The following is a 22785-nucleotide window of genomic DNA, read 5'->3' as shown; positions in this document are numbered from 1 at the left end:
ACCAGCTTGCCTGAAAATTTTCAAAGCGTTACTATAAGTGCATTTTTCTAAAGAATTCCATATTAGCATAGAAAATCACCAATAAGTCTAAGAATAAAATAGTGAATCTGACATTCACTAGTAGAGAATCTTTCAGGTCCATGTGTATTCAGAGTATTTGATCCCCCAACAGGGAATGTTTGATGAATGTCAAGATTCTCTGCTTTATAAATAAATACCCCAAATTTGCTAGATTAGCAACATCGCCAGAAATAATCTTACATAAATAGCACCCCAATGTAAATATTAGTAATAAAGATCTGTTGAAGCATTACCAGGGAGTCCACAGCCTGGATAATCAATGATCAATAATTCATAACAAGTCTATCTTGTTTCCCAGCCTCAGAATACCAATGATGGAGAAAAGTCTACATGAAACAGATCAAACTCTTCAATGATCAAAAGCAAATAAAAAAGTTGAAACGTTCAAAAAACCATCCTCCCAACTGTGGCGGTTACTTTCTGCAGCACTAAAAGTGCTGTAAAGGTCATCTTTTTCTTTTAAGATAAAGAAATAAAATGCTACAAGCAACATGGGGAGACTTTGCCTAAATTTTCTGTTTCAGCAGCAGTGCAAGGGAAGATTTTGTAAAACTTCAGCATACAGAGACTAGAAGAACGTTTCGGGTTCTTGGGTCGGTAGATTTTTTATTCCATTTGCTATGATTTTAGGATGCTTTATGGAGTTGTGCTACTATTTTTGTGCTACTTTGTTGATCATCAAATAGTGTTGTAGCTGAACATTTCTGCTAAACCACATTTGTGCCTTTTATTTCCCCCACGTGGTATCTACTTTCAGGTTCCATCAGCCAATTGAATGTTACTAGGACTCATCATTGTCAATTTAGGGTCCTAAAGCTTAAGGTATTCTGCTTTTCCTTTATTATTACCATTGCCATACTAATAAAATGATTAAATTAAACCTTTTATGTTTTTTTTATATACAGTATTATTTTAGACCCTTGATGTAATCTCTGAATCTCTATGCTGCTCTGCTCAATGTAGGTAGACCATGGCTCATCGGGTTTAAATTTGGCTCTCGGGTGTAAATTTGCTTCCCAGTGCATTTTGTGGATTAAGCAGGGGCTGCAGCCCTCGTCCACTGCAATCCTGTTGGCTTCCTAACTGAATTCCCCTGACAGGTAGTCAATGCCATTACTTACCATATGCAACATTTGCTCCGCACCAATCTACTAGCCCTGTTGTTACATACAGTAAGGACACATTTACTCCTGTCTATCCTTTGTGATAACCAATGCATGTTTAAATGTGTTATGTAACGCATTAGTCTCCTTGCAATAAGGCCACTTATATAAATTAATGCATTATATTTATGAACCACCACAATGCAAAGTGGTGCATTAGCAGCATTCTCCACCTGATTTTATTTTTAAGCTGGGTGGGATGAAGCTGTAGACAGGTGGCGACCCATGTATTGTAATCCAACTTTTTAGTAACCAGACAAAAACAGAAAAAGTTACTGAAAAGTGCTGGGTGGTGCGCCTGGCTAAAAGAGGCTGGGGGAACACTGCATTAGCATGAGTGAATTGTAATATGTATGCACTAAGCTGCATTGTCTTAATGCCTTGGAGTATTATTCAGATCGAATGGCCTCTGTAACACATTGGTGCATATGATGTGTGTTGCAGTAACACAAGTGTGCTAGTGTCATTGCAACACACAGGAACCATACTCTCCTATCCTCCTGGGGCAGAGCCATATTAACCTCTATTTTGGACCTGCAGTGGCCAAGGAACTGCACATCAGCAGGGGGGGGGGGTATCAAAGTAGAGTTGGGTAATGAACTCAACAATAATGACCTGCTGAATGTAGGATGCTCTGCGCATGTGCTAGCTGGCAGAATATGAATGACAATGCTCAATGCAACACTGGCATGTTTGATTAAAGATTTATTAATATTTACTGAATATTTTTACCTCAAGCTTTCTTTTGGGAAAAGGTTAAATCAGCGGGTTTAGTTTTGCTTCAACGGGAAAGCTCAGAAAGGGTTTAGAAAATCCATTGGAGGGCTTATTTTATTTTTCAATAATTTCTAATTAGTCAGAGACCCCCCCAAGGCTGATTCCCAAAGACTCCACAGAATAAATTCATAATGAAGGTATAGGAAGACAATTGCCTATAGAAATCATGGTATTCTAAGATTTGTGCAAATAACCCGATTTTGCCGTAAGACCTGTTGCTATGGATACTTTCCACTTCATAAGACGCGAGGACCTGAAAGATTTGTCACAATATAAAAGCAATATAAATACCGCAGCTGCAAAGCTGTGTAGGTCAATACTACACTTTTCACTGCAATTGGAGAAACAATCTGCATTGTTCATGGATCGCTTCTCCATGAGTCATCGCAGTGAAGAATGTCTCCTTAAAGGGTAAATCGACCCTAAAAAGATATTTTAGCTTTTGGGAAGAGTTGATTTCTTCTCTGGATTTTAGGCCTCTCCAGGAAAAATTTCTGTGCCGCTAAATCTCAGCCCTGGGGTATCCAAGACATACAAGAAGATCGTTGGTTGATTGGGCAGAAATAGTGGGAATGGGTTCGGGATGGACCAAGCCAGTCAATCTCAAACAGGGTTCCGAGGAACTCTAAAGTTTTCTAAACGTTTCTAAAGGTTCTTTGACTTCAAACTAGTTGACCTCCCATGTGATGTTGACCTCATAGTCCTATTACCATTTGGCATAACACCAAAGCCCTTTTCAACCATCTGTGATGGGTACCCTATTTCCATTGACCACCAATGCAAAATGCATTTTTCCATGCCTCCTATGGTTATATCAGAGGTTCCCTAAGACCTAAAAATTACTTCAAGGGTTCATTAGGGTATAAACGTTTAGAAAGACTAAACTAGGCCTTATCATCATCATCATTAGGTAGACAGGACAGGAGTGCTTATTCTGTGGTCCTGAATGGATCAGTACTTCTTTCAGTAGGCATAAAGAGAGCAGGCTCAGGAGGCCAGGGAAGAAAGGCCTTAATGGACATCATCCAGCTAGGAAATAAGGCAGGTGGCATGTTATTTGCTGCAGATTCCCATGCACATTATAGCTACTTATATATATGTTCACAATCTGCAGTAAATCCGGGTAAGCAATTTTAGCACTGGAGAGGAGTATGTACAACTGTGATTGATTATGAAGCTTTACACACCAGTGCTTGCTTAATTCCCCTCCCAAGGATGAAGTCCTTCTTCTGGGCACAGATTTATTATTTATAGATATTGAGCTACTATAGATACAATATTTATTAAAAAGCACACATCATTTCAAACACAAAATCAAAAGCCACTGCCACAGACATGAAGATGACACTGATTCTCTATAAGCTGTAAATTTCATGTTAAAGTTGGTAATCACATGACCAAGTAAGGATGCCTGGCTACAGCGGGGAAACGGGAGGTTCAGAGCTTGAGAGAGGTAATTCCTTCTGAAAAAACAATATACACCAATCGGCCCAAACAATGAACCTGCTGACGGGTAAATTAATAATATTGATTATCTGGTTACAATGGCACCTGTCATGAGGTGAGGATATATTACGCAGCAAGTGAACAGTCAGCTGTTAAAGGTGATGTATTGGAAAAAGAAAAAATGGGCAGACCTGACAAGGGTCAAATTGTAATGTCTAGACAACTGGACCAGACAATTTCTAAAACAGGTCTTGTAGGATGTTCCCAGTCGACATGGTGTCATGGATACCATGTTTCTTGGATGTTTCTTTAGTTCCAATAGAGAACTAGGCCTCCCCTTCCTTTCCATGGTGTCATGGATACCGAAGACTCATTGATGCAGATCCATTTAGATAAAACAAAATCATAAATGAAGTCTCCTCTACAGACACTTAATATATTAGTACTGTATATGTCTTTCTAGTGATCGGAAGGAAGGTAGAAATTGGTGAAACGTTGTTCACATTACCATAAACAGTACCAAATAATGACACAAATGTAAGGTGGAAGACTGAATCCAGAAACAGATCACTTCATTAAGAAGAAATAGAAGTTAGAGTTATCTGCCTTGGGATCACCAACAGCTATTTATGTGCAAGGGAGCTAACAGCATTAGTAATAAATAATTAAGGCCTTTCATAAAAGTTCTATGATCCTCAGATACACAACATTTACAGTATATGCTACAAAACCAATGGTTTGAGTCCAACTGACTATTACACCTACAGTATATGGGCTTGTTGGAAATCCTATTATAAAACCAGGGTAATTATTGAATTTTTACCCAGTTTGACGCTATACCAGCCTCCAGTTATCTGTAAAGAAGATTTTAGAATCTGGGGTGTCTGGGGAAATATTTGCCTACTATTGAGTCACAAAAGGTACAGATGTTGAACTTTTTATCTTCAGCATTCCAACATATCCCACAGCTCCTCAATGCCAATCTTATCAAACCACGTCTTTATGGAGTTGGCTTTGTGCACAGGGAGCACAGTCATGTTGAAACATAATAGGGTAGTTCCCAAACTGCAGTGAAGAGGTAAAAAGCACACACAAAAATGTTTCTGTATGTTGCAATATTACCAGCACCCTTCACCGTCAACTCCTAAATGTAATAAACATATAGCTATATACTTAGTCCTTACAGTGTAGTTTGTTGCATCCTAACTGATAAACCTTCCCTTCCAAGAAACCTTATAGGAGAAAAACATACACTGTCATTGCTATCCTGGAAAGCTACATATTTGGTTTCTATGTTGATCCCCAATATTTTCTTATTTACTGAGTTTTCTTTTTTATTACCTGCACAATTGTTCCAGGCATTGTGATCCCGGACGAACTCCCAGTAAATACATTCAGGGCTTTGCAGTGATGTATACTGTAAAACTATATATTTCTTTTAGGATATCTACCATTTCAACAACTAATTTCATGGGAAATAACTCCAATAACGCTTTGGATAACCGCAGATGCAACATGGGCTGCAGGGAAAACATATACTTCTAAATTTACACATTTTCAAGTGAACAATGTCAACTGTTCATGGCTCAAGGAACCCCAAGCAACTTGTGGAAGAACCCTAGATTCCACATTACCCTGGTTAAAAAACACTGTACTGGACGGTGACATCCCGGACGAACCCCCATTTGGTAATTCCAGGGCACTTATTTTTCTGTAGTGCCATTCGAAATAAAAAAGCACAAGCAGAGAAAAATAAGTAAATATTATTACTAATTAATTCATACAATTCTTCTTACTGCATTACATCCTTTTGTAATTTATTTTGTTTTGAAGCCCAGCTTTAAGTCCTTCTCTACAATAAACCTGTTAAGAGAGAAATATTGAGAACCACTGATCTCCTCAAGGAATGCTAGTTGCCTGGCTGTTGATGAATCACTGGCTTTAGTACGCAACATCTCAAAAATCCGCCCCTACCTGTCCCCTGAGACCACCAAACTCCTTGTACACGCTCTTATCATCTCTCGTCTGGACTACTGTAACATCCTTCTCTCTGGCATTCCACTAACCCGACTCTCTTGCAATGCCTATTTAATGTACAGCGCTGCGTAATATGTTGGCGCTATATAAATCCTGTTTAATAATAATAATAATAATAATAATAATAATAGTACTTTCTGAGTCACTAATTCAGTATGCAGATAGAAGAAGAATGTTGTAGACCTGTGCAGATGTGAGTATTGCAAAGCAAAGGTCGATTTTCTCACCTTTATCCCTATACGTGTGTGCAGTCTGGACTAAGTACTAGCCCTGAAGAAGAAGATTTGTACATCTGTAACGTATTGGTAGTATAATATGCTTAGGACTTTTAATGGATAACTTATTTGTGCTTTTTATTCCTGTTTGTACTATGTGCTCCTCACTACACAACCACCATGTGAGCCAACATAACATTATCTACAGAAAGGCTTGATAATAGAAGCCTTCATATTCATCTTACAATATTTTTCCTTTTAAAACAAGAAAGTTATTTTGCTCTAGTGTTTCATTCATGTTGCAGCTTTTTATTACCAAGCTCTAATTGACTATGGCAGCTAAAATGACTTTTCATTTTCCTATACTTAAAGCTTTCCCCATCAAGCTGTCAAGGTGGAGGAGAAAATCAACAATGCCAAGGGATGAGAGCTTGCTTAAAATTACGAGAAAGCTTGATGGGCCTATAAAACGAGCATATTTTATAAGGGTTGATGCTAAAAGTTGAGATAATAAAAAATAAAGGTATTTTAATGCTTTGGAAAAGGACAGCCAGAACTTATGGTTTGTTAACCAATTAGGATTTTATGAACATCATTAAAAAGAAAAAAAAATGGACAAAGCCTGTCCTCAAAATCATCCACGAGTGTTGGAAACTGATGCAACTTTTCAGCTTGGCTTGAGTGACATTGCGCATCACCTTCCTTTTTTAATGAGACCCTTTTACCAGATCATTTATTTTGACTATTCATTTTCAATAAAATCTTCCCACAAAATAATATGCACATTTACTTGGCACAGTATTTACCTCTAAAAGTCTCCTTTGTGTAGACATCCAAAAGCCCTGAGACTGCTACTGTGTTCAGATTTAGAACTGACACGTCATAGTATTGCCCTTCATTCCTACCACTGCAATATAAATATTGGGGTGAAGGGAGGAGCAGAGGAGCTGTGCCAACACAGAATATTTAGGCAGTCCCAGAGGAGGTGAGGGCTATGATGTGCAAAATTGAAGGGGATTGTGCTAGGGAACTGACTGTTCTTTGGGTAGTTAAATTTTCTAAAAAAAATTCAAGGCAATTAAATAAACATATTTTATGGGATGAACAAACTTAGAAAAAAATTACATATTTATATATATGTTATTTCTTCAGTTCTTCAGCCTGAATATATATATATATATATATATATATGGGGTAGAGGTAAGCAAATTTGCTACCAAATTTACTACCTGTGTGTGCGATTCTCCATGTATTCCACTAGAAAATGGTAAAAATGCAAGCACCTAGTCACCAGTATTTCCAATAACCTCCCTGCATCTTATATTTTCCTTATTATTAACTTACCACACCTTGTTCTGCACCTTTGTCTTGGAGTGGCCATTTTTGTAAAGGAACGTGGCTTTTCTTGCCATGATGGAGTTGCCACCAATGACTTGTTATCTAATGGTAGGCTAATGATCAAGAAGCAGCAGGGGAGGTGCTATAGAACATCGTCACCGCTCTTCTCTATAACATAGGGAGGGTACTGTAGTGCATATGGAGACAACGCTGCTTGGGATTTCAGTGCAGCAGAAGATGCATTGTCAGCTCTCTACAGGGGCTATCTGCATTTCAGGAGGATCAACAGGCATTCCCAAACATAGAATGTTTTCCAAATCTGTATTATATGCAAATGTATGCAATATATGTAAAATGTAAATATTCTATAATCATATATACAGTATATGTATTAAAATTGCACTAAATATGTTTTCATCCTATTTTGCTATGGCATTTTTTATTTTCAGCTTTTGGATACCCAGCTATAATATTGTCTGCACAGTTTATCCCTTCCTAACTTCTAAACAATGAATGTTGTTTTTTCATGTCTTTGAAAACCAAAGGTAATCTACAAAATAAAACACATACTGTAAATATTCAGCTCTCTGAGGAAGGACTAGAATAGGAGTGGCAGTAAAAATTTTCTAGTAGTAAATTTATTACAAGAGGTGTGGGAGAACACAATGAGCCTGGGTCGATATACTCCGTTTTTTACATTCCTATTTCAGATGTTGCAAAAAAAAAAGAAAGAGGGAATCCGGCTCTCCGCTTTTTCACATTGTGCACTGATAAATGAGTTTAATAAAACAATGGCTGCAGAATGTTTATTTAATGAATCAATACCACAAATGTCTACCCTGTCTGCACGTGTTTTCGATTGTCTACTCTTTGTGTCTACTCTTTATGTCCTAAAGCATATCTCCAGGCAAACCAAATCATCTATTGCCTTTAAACATTGTGTCGTTGAATAGAACAGCCAACGCTTCCTCCTTCTGCAAATTTTAATACAATTTATTCTACGGGTACCCTGTTTCCCCGATTATAAGGCACTCTCTTATATTTTTTGAAATGCCAAAATATGCCCTGGGTCTTATTTTCAGGGGATGTCTTATTTTTCCATGAAGAAGACTACAGTACACACACACGCTGCAGCCAGCATAAAGGACACACACGCAGGATCAGATATCTGGAGCTGTCTTATAAACGGGTGAGTGTCTTATTTTAATTATTTTTTTAAAAATCGGGGGTGGCTTACTTAATGGGGATGTCCTAAAATCGGGGAAACACGGTAGTAAGAGAACAGCACTTCCTGAACTTGGGAGTGGTCACCTCCACCTGCTAAATACACACCAGGTCATCGATCTACTCAATGCCACATTGCAGTTTTATTTCACATCTGTGCCAATAATAACTTTTACAGCTACAACTACAGACAAACTTGGGGGTGCTCAGCCTCACCACAGCCCCCCCACATCCATCCCATTTGTCTCTACATTCTTTGAGCAGGTTAATGACTCATGCAAAATATATTACTGCATAGTTTTCTATGTGTAGAAAGATGTCATGTGGAGCCTATTGGAAAATCTGTCTTTGGTGGCCAGAACAAGAAGCAGTGTTCTCCCCAGCACCTTTTAGCCGGAAGTACCACCTGGAACTTTTTAGTAACCAACTGGCTGTTTTTGGGTGGTTCTGATGATGTCACTAGACATGAAACCAGTGTTGGAAAACCAAGGAGCATGCTAAGGAAAAGTTACAGAAGGGTGGGAAGAAATATACCATTATCCTTCACATCTTTTGGCTTTTCTTCTTGCACCTTCACCTTCATTATTTACAGTTCTGCTGATCTATCTCTATCATCTCATCTTATTGAAAACTTTTCCTTTTTGGATTATCCCCGGAATCTTTGTAACCATTTCAGCATAATCCATAAATACCAGCAGCTATTTCTCTGCCATGCACTTACTGAGACCTTTGGGAAAATTCTCCACCTCACCACATCACTTTTCCAAACCCTTAACATTTCATTTTCATTTACACAACAGATTTGGTCTTCCTAAGCCCACATATCTGAAAGGGTCCCAAGCTTCAAAATATATATAAATTTATTTATATATAAATCTTTTGTTAAGCACAGCTGAGCAACATCTTGTAACTCTTCAATGACCAAAACTCTACAGTTGTTTCTTTTTGCATATTAAATTATATGAAAAATAATTATTGTTTTTTGCTTTTTTTGTGGTTAACTCACAGTGAGGATTTTATAGAGTAATTGACACCACGCTGCCTAATAATATGTTGAGGCTAACACCTGTCCTAATTGCATTTATTAAAATAATGTACCTGTTCCAACTTACATACAAAATTTAACTTAAGAACAAACTTACAGCCCCTATCTCGTATGTAACCCGGGGACTACCGCTAATTACTCTGTGACCTTGATTGTGACACAGGTGTAATGTTCAGCCATGAAACTTTGTCACCTTTTGGTTGTTACTAAAAATGGCAGTTTAGATTCTTGCTTTGCACACAAGACCCTCATTTATTACCTATAACTGGAACTCAGAACTTGGTGTTTCATCAGCAGGTGTTTGCTCATTCCATGGATGAGTATGATTGCCTCTGACTGAGTTGATCCTTTAGATTTCTCTGTAAACTGTGTAGAACTGTGTTTGTACTCAGCTGTCTGTGTGAACCTTAATCTTTGGTCCAGACTATTAGCAGTCTGTGACCTGTCTTTTTGTGCGGAACGTGGACTTTGCTTTTCTGTATTTGACCTGGCCATCAGACTGCTGACTCTGCTACTGTCAGCTGTCATTGTGACTACTTCTCTGAAGACTTAAGCTACGTACACATGTTCAATGGTTCTCACCCGAGAATGGGCTCAGGGTCGATATTGGACGAGAATCTGGCGTGTGTACTGTGCCCATCATCCATCGTCTGAACGTCCGTCCTGGCAGATCCACAGATGATGGACGACAAACAATCATAATGCAAGGGAAATATAGAGCGCCCAGCGGGGTTCTGCTCCGTCGTTCTCCCCCTCTCCTCTCTATAGAGCAGAACGGTGATGTATGTACAGCACTTGTTCATGCATCGTGCAGTGCTTAGTCGTGGATCGTGAAAGATCTTTTCCAACGACTATAATTGCACATGTGTATGAAGCTTTACATCAGTCTAGTGTCTGTCTTGCCCATTGTAGACCATTGCCTTTGCCAACATAGAAGGACTACCGAACTCTGTAACAACAGGGTTTCAAAATCTAGCAGCAAAGGCATTTTATTCCAAATCAACCAATCAGAATTCAGCTGTTATTGTTTTGACTGCTTCAAATTAAAGAAAATAACATAAAAAATGACTTGTGCTTTAGGATACTTACTTTGGTAATGTTTTCAAATGATTTTCTCTTAATTCCAATATCCGCAATTTACTGAGCCTGAAAAAAAACATAAAATGCATGTTAATGAAACACGTACAATAAAAGTCATTCAGAGAGGATTCTGATTTAGCTTTTAGATCTATTTTGCTGGTATAGGATAAGTCATGAACAAATGCTACTTTCCATCAACTGAAACTTGAGGAAGGTGACTGTCTATTGAAAGCTTCATGTGTGGACTAGGCTTGGTGTTTGACTTTGAGTCTGTGTGCAAATCAACCTGAACTTTGGCCATTTTCCCCCAAAGTGAATAAAGACAAACACTGCTGATTTTATTGATTGAATTTGCCATCTATGGCAAAATTATACATTGCACCTGTCATCCTTGGCTGGTATGTCAATGACAGATGTAGCATACGGCTGGGCCAATTCAACCACATGATGTTGATGGGCTGTTAATGGCCCATGGTTGGATTGGCTGAGCTGTACATGATTCCTATCATTAGGTGAGATTTAACTGTCTGGTGCACTACAACAGAATTTTACCTGCATTAATTTGGGATGGGATGGGAATGGGATGTGAATTTGGTTACCAAGTCAACCCAAACATTGGGGTAAATTTGGGAGAAACCAAACAGAGGAAAATTCGACCAACACTAGTTTGGACATCCAAATTCTGCACTCCTTTCCGTTGCAGGTAACTGCAACATTGGTATGAACACTTCTTATCTGCACATGTAACATAAAGGACATGATTACAAATCAAATGGTGTTAGTGATGCATAGGATGCAACAAGCGCCACCATGAGATGCAGCATGCTGCATTACTATGCTCAATTAATTTTGAAAAAGCCCCAATGCAGGGAAAATAACAGCTTCTTCTCTATTTTTTTAAGTGCAGATTTGACAATTTATGTTTGAATGCCAAGTTAGGTACTGGGATTAGAATGAGGGTGCAACCAAATCTGGATAAAAGCCAACCTGGAAATTATCCCAGGAAGAACCCAGTGGCAGGCTCAGACCACCGGGCTACACCTCTAACCAAAATACCACCTTAGGGTTCTCTGTGCCTGAAAAATAATCCTGTGCAAATAATAAATGTATAATATAAATAAAGCCATCTAAGTCTGGGGAACGTTACAAGGGGTCATCTTCAGTCTCCCGGGCCTCCTTACCACCCTGAAGCGATTTACATTGCTCAGTAGTGGCTGTGCTCAGTTATCACTTTGAAAGCGGTAAATGTAGAAAATTAGAAACTGACACAGCAATAAATCACGAGATAAAAATATCAGCCATTCCCAAACGAGAATGGGGAGCTATGTTTCCTCTTCTTGTGCTTCATTAATCTTTCCTTAATTGCATATTATAGGTCTGATGGATTGAATGGGTTTTTTTTAAACATTAAAGGACCAGTAAACCTTAAACAATAAATGTTCTATATGCGTGAAGAGCCACACTGAACAAATGGATACATATAGTTTAAACATTCAAATGTTCCATGCCCGTGCAGAGAATTGGATATAAGGCACTGAATATATTGTTTGGCCGTCTTTACTAAAGAGGATCTTGTTTTCAGCCGGCATTCAATTTTGAGACCTCATATGTAGTCAGAAACTTTTCCTAAAGGGCAAACTCAGTCCAACTTAAAGCTGAACTTTCATTAAGAAAAAACTTTTACTTGTGAAAAGCCCCATGAGTAAGCTGAGCCCTATGCAGGAGTGTAGTGGGGCAAGCACGAGTGGGAACGCCATGCCCTCACTTTTTTCGTGTGCCTACTCTTATTTTGCAAAGAATTCTTTGGTGGTTCACGGCTCTGACCAGAGTCAGGAGGGGTCAGAAGAAGGTCCCCGCTGGGGGGGGCGCGGGCCATGTCTCCCGTATAGACTGGCTCAGACCTACGATGGGTTTAGTGGGGCAGGTAGGTTTACATAACAATGATGCACATGCACGCTCGCCATGGACAGTACCATGCCCCCTTTTTTTTTTTACGACTACACCTTTGGCCCAGTGTGTCTCCCTGTGTCAGATTCTCTCTTCTTTCCAGGCTTGCCGTTTCATCCAACTTTACCACCTTTCCCACTTCTGGATTCTTCTTGATGCCACCCAATCTCGCATTCTGCAGACGTGAGATTTGGTGAGGTCCCTTTTCTCCAAATGTAAAAAAAAAAAAAAAAAAAACGAGTGCTGATCTTACGCATAAGCACTTGTTTCTTTTATATTAGCGGAAAAGACCCCTTGATGTATAATCTCAGGCGTGAGCAAAATGAGGCGCCCACAGTACCCTGGCATATGTAATGTAGGTACCCCCGGGCCTACGGGTTTCCAGTTCACTCTTTAATGCTGCAGCCTTTCCTCCTCCGTATCAGTAAAGAAGAAATGGAAATCTGTGTAAGCTCATGACTTGGAGCTTTCACAAGTTAGAGTACTCTTTTCCCGCACCAGGCTTTATGAAGTCATGTGACTCTAGTTGCTGAACTGGACCTTGAAAGCATAATGTACTTGTCAACAATTAATTTAAAAAAAATTCCTCTGCATGTAGATCTTTGCTAACTGTCAGATCCCATTCACTTGTCATCCCAAATCTCTAATAAAGGAAGCCTTTTTGAACCAACAAAGCATATTGGCCTGTTTTTTTTTTTTTTTTTTTTTTTTTTTAGAAAAGGCTGTTGGAGGTAGACTACTATAGTTCAGTGCACTTCAAATCAGCAGCATTTAAAATTAAAATAAAAACTATATCTAACAATATTAACTTGTTGTTCAATAAAAAAACACATGACTAAATTTGCACGTAGGATAGGTTCCTGAGCACACCCAGAAATTTTGATAAATCTCATGTTAAGGAACTCTGCAAATAACTAAAATGTTTGGCTGCTGTAGACTTCAATGCAAAAATAGATTAGATAAGCAGTAAGATTGAGTTTCTGCAATCAACCCAATAACATTTTTTTTATACACGACGGCCAAATTGAATCAAATTTTGCGTGGATGATTTGAATGGAGGACAGACTCCCAACATGAGGGTTTTCTATCATAAGGTAAGATGTACCGTAACAGAAAATTGTCAAAGAACAACAATAAAACCGTAACATTTTACAGAATTGATTACAAAGCCTACAGGATGATGGAGTTACCAGTTCAATGTAACACAATCACGCAATGTGGTTATAAATATATTGGATAAAGTAGCCTGGCTTGTTGACTCACCCATACAGGAAGTTATAAATAGGAATAATCAGCACATAGTAGTATCTAATAAATAGTCACACCAGTAATTATTGAAATCCCACTTTTTCCTCACCTTCCAAAATTAGCTGGAAGATACTCAAGAAAGGCATCATTAAGGTACAGCTGAGTTAAATTAAGGAGCTGAGTAAAGCCATCCGGTAGCCTGAAATGAAAAAAAAAAAAAGAAATGGAAAAAGAAACGGATACATTAAGGATATCAAAGTTACAGGTTGTATGTTAATATTTGTCAATAAAATTAGTAAAATATGGAGAATTTATGGGGCGGATATACATTCATTTTAATTTACAAGATTCATTTTTTAGACCAGGAAAGCAGTCATTGTTTGCAGTGCTGTCCCTTTAGCTAACCCATAGTGCTCCAGGAATCTCTTTTTGTTTTTGCTAAATGTTTAACAGTTAAACATTTTTTTTCTATGGTGTACACAGTAACAAAATTTAAAACATCAAATATTTAATATAAAACTGACCCCATACCCTTATCATTTCCTAAATATCTACATGCTCCTTCAACTGCACGGTTGTTCTAGCAGTCACAGAAGTGGTAATCCAGCATGGTGACAACGGTATATACTGAGATGTTTTTTGCGTCAAAATGCATTAAAACAAATCATGGTTTACACTCAGGTGGTACATAGTGGCGGAACTGCATTGGACACATCAGAACTGTCAAAGACAAGCTGTATCAAAATTTACATTAGAATGTATCACCAACTAATGTTGGGCAACAACTATGCACAAAAGATAATTTAAAAGAAAATTACTCAAAGTCAAAAATGCTAAATATTGTAATCTGTAAAGTGGGTGGAGGGAGTAATACAGGATGAGTCCATGTTGATTTATTATTTCCCCTTTTAAATAAATGTTTTAGGATTAACACTCTATGGATGAATATATACACAGTCATTTTTTGGCATTTCTGCTGATTGTTTTTTGTTTTAACTGTTAGCACAAAATATTTTTTTCAGTTTTTTCAGGTAAAAGTGGTTACTTTTTATATACAGTGGTACCTCAGTATTAGTCAGACTGGAATAAGTCCAACTTGGTATAAGTCCTGTTTGTACACTAAATACTTTGCTTGGTATACAACCTTTGTCCTAGAACTTGTATGGGTCAAAATGAGTCATATCACCACGCACTGCCCTTATTTACCTCTTTGGAGACAAATCCACGAATGCCCACGAGTGTCAGTACGCCAGTTGCTACCATTCAGTGAACAACCCGCTCTATAACTCTCTGTGAATTACATAACATCTCCTCCTCCTCCCTTCTCAGCACCATCCTAGTAGGCACTCGGCTCTTCTCAGCAAGGTAAAGGGAGGTTACATTTTCATTTATTTCATCCAATTGCTTTTGTATTTATGTATTTTAGTATTTAGCAGTGTTTAAATTATTTTTTACAGGCCCATCAATGTATAATATGCCAATAACAATTGGATTTTTTTTCATGGGAACGGATTAATCATTTTCCTTTTATTTCTTGTAGGAAAATTTTGTTTGGTATAAGTCCAAGGATCTGGAACAAATGAAGGACTTATACCAAGGTACCACTGTATATCAAATATATAAAAATGTAATATATTGATGCATCCAACACACTCACTCAAAAAGGCTGGGGGGGGGGTTGCTTTTAGGGAAGAGAGTGCTGGCTTACGCATGAGCAAGATGATTATATTCAACTCCTCTAGGCAAAGGGAGCAGTTAACAAAAAGCAAAAGGTGCAAATTATTTTGGCCTGGAGTACCAACCATAATCGTTGGTGGGTGGTGAGCATCTGGGGTAATCAGCAAGTATGCACAGCACGTACTTACCCATGTGGAACCACCGTGCAGTGATTACAGGTCCAGGACTTGTCATCCCTGATCAGAGGACATCTCCATTGTGGACTTTAGTATGGCAACTGATGATGTAACTCCTACCCATATGCAGGAGTTACATTGCCCCTGACTGCTGCAGCACAACATACAATGCATGTACCGTACAGTGTAGCGCTAAAACAAAAAAACACCAGGAGCCATAGATTTTTTTTTTTGACAAAGAAGACTTTGCATTCACTTATCTGAACCTCCTGATGCCTTTTAGTTTAGGTTCACTTTGAACCATATATAAAATGTGTCTTCTGCTGCTGACCATCCAGCCCCCGCTTAGCCGCACCACCCAGGATAAAGACGCTGAGATGCAAAGTACCAGCGGTGAATGTTTCCCACTTTGACAAACGCTGTTCTATCACATATGACTCCGGCAGTAATTATAAGGTTCATTCCATGTCACAAATCTAAACACGGCCCTACATGTAATTAAGGGCGCAATAAACACAGCTCCGATGGAACAGATGTGAGCCTGGCTCGGACTATAAATAGCAAACAACATCCCTGTTGGTACAAACGAGGCCGGATCCTATCTAGAAGGAGGAGAGGGATGGCCTGCACCTTCCAAGAGCGACATCAATCTATTCTATATTACCCTGTCAGGCCTCGCTGGATAAAAATAGCTCATATTAAAGATTCCGCTATGTATCCGTGAGGTTAACACAGCCTGCCTCATAAATAGCTTGTCTCAAGGACAATAAATTGTTTTTGTATTGGCTGCCCGTCTGCTAACATGGAATGGAGCAGCTAACGGACCTCCTGTAGGTAAAGCCAAAGTTTATTCTGTTTACATTTTGCCTTTAAGTTTTTATTTCACCCTTATCAATATTCAAAAAACATTTTTTGGAATAAAAACTTTCTATTTTGTTGCACAACTTATTTTAGGCCAATTGATGTCACTGCTGAATCTTTATACTTCTACATGCAATGAAGACAGATTGTGGATGGTGTAAGAGCATGGCAGGGTATTGTACATAGCTTGCAGAAAAAACTTTCAGTACTACACTAAAGAGCCCTGGGGTTTTCAATGCAATTTTTCTTTTTTCTGCCTTTTTTGCTATTGACAATCCACTGGAGTAGCATTATACCATATTCTGAATTCTGAAGGCAACTGAATACTTACACTTGACATCAACCATGTAGAAGTATAAACTTGGTTGAAAATTGGGATACTGCAGCCTCCTTAAAAAAAATTTGCTGGTGTATAAACTATTGTGTTGGTGCGTATTACCATAGCTGGCCCACCCTGCAAGCTCAACCCTAATCTCAGCTTACCCCCCGAGGGCAAGCATTCCTTCCCATTGATGTCAGCAATCCAAATGTATCCAAGTGCTTTCCTGGGGTAGTTTATTGTAAGGTTGGGACAGAGATGTATGGGAGTACCAACTAGGGTGATGTGTGAGCTATAAGGCACCGGCAAACTAGCACACCCTGCAAGCCTTACAGCAAACCCAACTTATCTCCAGGAGCAAGGGCTTGCTCCCTCTTTTCTAAATGATGGCAGCATCCCCAGCTTGGTCCAGGGCCAAGCGCATGCCCCACAAATGGTGACAATTGCACTTTCATAATTTGGAGAACAAACATTTGGCACTGAGGTAAGGTGAGGTAGAGCTGTCAGAAAGTATCAACTAAGAAAACGTGAGAACTATAAGGCACCAGCATACTAGGACAGCCTGCACGCTCTAGACCAATCCCAGCTTACCTCTAGGGCAAGCACGTGCTCCTCCCTTCCCAAATGATGAAAGCAACTCCAGCTTAGCCCTAGCTCTAGCCCATTGTTAGCTTACTCTTAGGGGCCAGCATTTGCCCCACTCCTTTTTTAAATGAAGGCAGTAACCCCCAAATTACCCTAAGCCCAGGGCTTGCAGTTCAAATGATAACAATTGTGCTCCCATCATTTGAGGATTAAGAACGTGCCCTTGAGGTAAGGTGGGGTTCTGACAGAGCTGTCAAGAAGTGCCAGCCAGGACAATGTGTGCACTATAAAGCACCAGCACAGTAGCATATCCCGCAAGCTCAGCCCAATCCCAGCTTACCCCCAGGGGCAACTGCGTTCCCCATGTCCAAATGATTAGAGCAACCCCAGCGCCAAGCGTTTGCCCCCAAAATTATGACAATGGCACTTTCATTATTTAGAGGGCAAGCACTTGCCACTGGGGTAAGGTGGAGTCGGGATAGAACGGCCGATAGGGTAATGTGTGAGCTATAATGAATGCCTTAGTTGGCACACCAGGACAGCGCTACTCCAACCCAACCTCACCCCAGGGGGTATTTGCAAGATCTGATTGCATTGCTGTAGTTCGGCCCCTAAAGTGTTCCTATTAGGCCACTAACACTCTGCAAACATTGCATGGCTTGACTGCTACGGTTTGCATTTTTACCAGCAGCTGATAAACATTCGGGTGGTAAATCTGCCTCCTCATACTTGGGTGTGTTCATTAAGTATTTAATGTCAACGCTGCGTAATATAAAGCATGTTTAATAATAATAATAATAATAATAATAATAATAGCAATTATATAAGAACTGTGAATGTTTATGTTTTTTAATAATTTTTTGGTTCTGTTAGCTCCATGGGATGTAAAAAGGAAAAGCAAACCAGTGCCATGCCTTTCCTCCTCCCTGCATATACTTATAGGCGATGCAATAAATCACACTTACCCGTCTGATCGCTGCCTTCTTATAAGAAATATATAAATACGTAAATGCAAGATATAACAGATTATTTATATTGAATAATAAAGGTAATGGCTTACTTTGATATGGGATTGACACTGGCTTCAACTATTGTTAAACATTTACAGCATTTTATATTGTCGGGGAATTCTTGTATACCTAGAAAAAAAATCAATATTATAGATAAGCAACAAAATAAAGCAGTAAAACCACAAGCGTTATATAATATTTCTAAAACATTCTCAGAAAGTTATTTTAACCCAAGAACAATCAATAAATGTAAAGTTTAGATTACCACATGCACTGGCTGCTTTAGATTTCAAGTCAAGTACAGTGGTCAACCCAGAAGTTTTTTAAGCTGGGCAGGAAGAATCTGTAGGTGGGTGGTGGCCCCTGTATTGTGACCCAACTTATCAGCAATCACCCAAAAACAGCCGGGTGGTTACTGAAAAGTGCCGGGCGGTGCACCCGGCTAAACGGGGCTGGGGAGAACACTAAAGTACATATCATTTCTGCATTCTAATGTACTAATAACTTCCTGTTTAACTTTAAAACAATGTTATCAGCTATTCCGACTATCTTCTGAACAACAAAACCTTTCTTCCCTAACCAATAGAGATGGGGAAGGGAGTAAATGTTTCCAAGAAAAGTGACAATGCTACTCAATGGATGTACTGCAGTGCAGTGAGTGTGTTGTCACTCTATGATGTGTGCTACTAGAGGGATTATTGGGTGGAAATAAAGAAAAACTAGAAAACTGAAATCCATTGCACTGGAGTGGGGGTCAAATTCAATGAAGTGGGTTAGATTTGAACATGAGCAGAGGAATGCCAAAGAGGTTAGAAATGTTGCAATGGGCAGGGCTGATGAAGTAGTTGGCATTGGCTAGGAGTGGGTTGTTAAGGTGCACAGTGAGCAGTGTTCCCATTGGCTTTTTATTGTCAGGAGCAGTTTATGACATGAACAACACCCCAAACAACCAACCAATAGGAATGCTGCCTGTGGTTAATAATGTAGACATCAGTTCAATTTTAATGGGGTCAATTTAAACAGTTTCTCCTGACTGGACTTTGGGATGTTTCCCCTTCTTTTGCCAACATATCTAAATCGTCATGCATTTGAATGAAAGAGCACCTTACATACTGTAGTTCTGTTCTATGGTGAGGGGAGGGGGAAGGAAGTGCAAGTGGCACCCCGCTGTGCTCTGCAAAGAATTGAACAGTAGATGTCCCTGATTAGTTGCTTATCAATACGGATTGATGAATTACGTCGGGGCACCATTGTACACATGTCAGATTTTCACCCAAGATGAGTATGTCACTCATTAGGCGACAATGCTTTGATGTGTTTACAAAGCTTGAGAAATTTGCCGATAAATGAAACAGATTTGCTCTCCATTGGTTATTGCAAAAAACGGAACAGATCGCTCTGATCTCAGATGAATAGCCAACCTGCTAACGTCCTGAGGATCTGTGAACGTGCAGATGCGGAACTTGGATAACCTAAAACCCTTGGACTGGATGTTAGGATTGATCACCATCTAAAAATAGGCGCATTAAAATGTAGATGGTGCCAGAGGAGAAATGAGGCTGAGCAGGGAAGAACAGGAGGACAGATAAATCCATTTTGGTGATACCACTGCACTCCGTCAAGTTCTATTGGAATCGTTAGGACTGCGGTGCTGCAGAGATGATACTAATGCATTTCTAGAACAAATTTCGGCCCTTTGGACTGGTGACTCTGGATTGCTAGGACTAGGTTCACAGCTAAATTAAATGTGGATAGGCCTGATTTATGAAAGCTCTCCAAGGCTGGAGAGAATACACTTTCACCAGTGAAACTGAGTGATCCAGCAAACCTGGAATGGATTTCTTCAAAGTTATTTGATATGTGCTAGCAAATGTTTTGAATCCTGGACCAGATCCATTCCAGGTTTGCTGGACCACCCAGCTTCACTGATGAAAGTGTATTCTCTCCAGCCTTGGAGAGCTTTCATAAATCAGGCCCATTATCTTAGGGCCCTTTCCGACTTGCGGTAAATTGCAGCATTATATCATATGCTCATGCGCTTTCAAGCACTCTCATTCAACTGTATGGAAGCAGTTGGGAACTGCTATGTGCATGCGATTGTGTTGCATCTGTGGATGGGTTGCGGCACAGTTCCTGGAAGCAACATGTCTTCCTCTGAAAGTGGATCTGCTTCACCTTCCTCCCCTGCAAATACAAGCGCAATGCATGCAAACATGTTGACCTGTAGTACAGTTTGCCATTTCTAGAGGCAAAGCAGCAACTTGCCATGTGCTTGGGAGCAGCTAACTATGCAGCTTTGACCACGCATTTGAACCTGGATATCAGTACCAGACAATTATATTTCCTTGGCTGAACTAAAATAAAAAAAAGGTCACATGGGGCAGAAATTCTGCAAAACATGTGCATGTCACTCATCAGTATCTGTTCCTATACTGTTCACCCCTGTAATCAATGAGCATATATCCAATTATCCCTACTGCAAGCAATCATATATTGCAACACAATCATGCAGGAGAAAAGGAAAGCTGCTGAAAACACTTCAATCTATAAAAAGCACCAAAGAAGCTGCTTTAGATTCTATTCACATGTAACTTGTTCATTTTAGGTTTATGTTTATCTTAAAGCATTCACTTTGAAGAAATGCCTACTAAGCAGTATATTTAGTTAAAATTGATTTTCTATGTCTTTCAATTTCCGGTCATGATGTCTTTCCCTGGATTATAGTGGTTCTAACAGCAGATATACTCATCATTTAAAATTGTGTTTTTAACCTATTATTTAAAAAAAGAAAGACGCTCCTCCTATTTTTTAAGTTGTTTAACATTTGCCACATTCCTTTTTATAAATTTACAAACAAACCTTTTTTTTACACAACAGGGTCGAAAGCCTTGGAACTTTGCAGGCATATATTCATTCGCAATCCAAAATGTATCTTTTGTTAATACAAATGTTTATTAAACAAATAAAAATATAAAAACATTTACATGCTCCAATAATCAATCTGTGGTTGTTACAAATAGGCTTATAACAGTTCAACGCGTTTCGCGGAACATAGGTCGCTTCCTCAGGAACAAATTAGCTTCTGTTTTCACATTTAATTCCTTTAATTAATTCCTTTAATTCCACATTTAATTCCTTTAATTCCTTTAATTTAATTCCTTCCTAATTGGACAGATAGATCAAGGGGTCAGTTGTTTATTAGAACATATGAATAAGTTGATATAGATCATTGGCTGAGCTCTATCCTGTTCCAGTATAACACTCTTAGAATAAGCATTAGGATAGTTTAATGCATCCAGCCATTTAAATAGTCTTTGTTCTATGCCCCATCCTGATATCCTCCTCCATGTAATCACCTCCAATCTTAGCATGTTAACATGTCAACATGTGCCAGGTGGTGCACACAGCTAAACACGCATAGGGAGAACACTGCGGTGGGTATTGCAAAATGAGACAGGCAATGTCTCTTCTGCAATAACCCATCTAACCTGCCTGATTGTGCTGATTAAATGTTAAAAAGCTGAGCGGCACATGCACACCTTGCAATCTCGGCTTCCCTTGCATGTGCTGGAGATGAATGAACCAATCAAGATGGCCAAAGGTCACCTCTATGAAGTAGAAGAAAAAAAGGAAGATGGCGGCACCCTGCTATGGAATGTGGACAGGTGAGTGACTCGGCTTTAATGTTGGGGGGTATTGCGGTCAGTTATAGGGCATGCTAGAGGATTGGAGTAAGGTAAAAGGGGGCAGAGAGTTGGAAGGAAGAGGAGAAGTGAGGTTAGACTAGGTTTTGGTGAAGGTCACCACTACGAAGAAGAAGAAAGGAAGATGGGGCACTTTGCTATGGAATGCAAACAGGAGAGTAAAGTGGCTTTAAAGTTAGGGGGTGTTAGGGTGAGTTAAGGGGCAGTTTTGAGGATTCGAGTAAGGTGGGGGGGTCAAACTCTGGCCCGTGGGCTAAAATTGGCCTTCAAGGTCCTTTTTTTTGCCCCCCAAAGAATTCCAAAAATGAACTAAATCTAGCTTGCCCGCCCGCGTTACTACCTAACATCATCATTTTCAATACATGCAATACATAGGCATTATTCCTGTACACCCATCATGTGACACAAAGCCTAGGCAAAGATCACATGGTGCCTGGCTACCAGGAGCATTGTGTTTGTTTCAGTCTATTAGAGACTGCATAGTGTAATATTTAGTGTCAGACAAACTTGTGATGTGAGAGGATGAACAACACACAGCCTGCATAGATAGATAGAAATTAGTCTTTTGAACCCTAAAGTATGTGTAGAGGGGTTTGTTTTTGTTAGTTATGGATGAAGTAGTAAACTTCCTCAATTTTTTCAAAAAATTTCAAGTTTGGCCCCTGACTTGGTTCAAGATTTTAATTGTGGCCTTCTGTGTATTTAGGTTGACACACCTGGAGTAAGGTAAAAGAGGGGGTGGAGAGTGGAAAGGTTGGTGAGGGAGAAGGGACAAGATGTAAGGTTTAATCAGGTTTTGGTACTCCCACCATCCTACATTATGGGGAGGAAGTATTTGGTGGTTTGAGGTCC

General features: G+C 39.3%; 1 protein-coding gene across 5 annotated transcripts in view; it reads right to left on the bottom strand.

Moving 5' to 3' along the window:
• The window catches only part of LRRC7 (leucine rich repeat containing 7), a 220312-nt gene that overhangs the window by 80271 nt on the left and 117256 nt on the right, over window positions 1-22785 (bottom strand). For all 5 annotated transcript variants that reach the window (XM_072419460.1, XM_072419463.1, XM_072419459.1 and 2 more), the window contains 3 exons: window positions 18280-18358; window positions 13711-13800; window positions 10416-10472 (listed from right to left, as the gene is read on the bottom strand). In XM_072419460.1, coding sequence (XP_072275561.1) covers window positions 10416-10472; window positions 13711-13800; window positions 18280-18358 — 226 coding nt within the window. The remainder of the gene's footprint in view (window positions 1-10415; window positions 10473-13710; window positions 13801-18279; window positions 18359-22785) is intronic.

Source organism: Pyxicephalus adspersus, chromosome 8 (assembly GCF_032062135.1).
Source record: "Pyxicephalus adspersus chromosome 8, UCB_Pads_2.0, whole genome shotgun sequence".
Classification (NCBI taxonomy): Eukaryota; Metazoa; Chordata; class Amphibia; order Anura; family Pyxicephalidae; genus Pyxicephalus; species Pyxicephalus adspersus.
The sequence above is the reverse complement of the archived record's forward strand: the minus strand, read 5'-3'. Positions and strand labels throughout refer to the sequence as shown.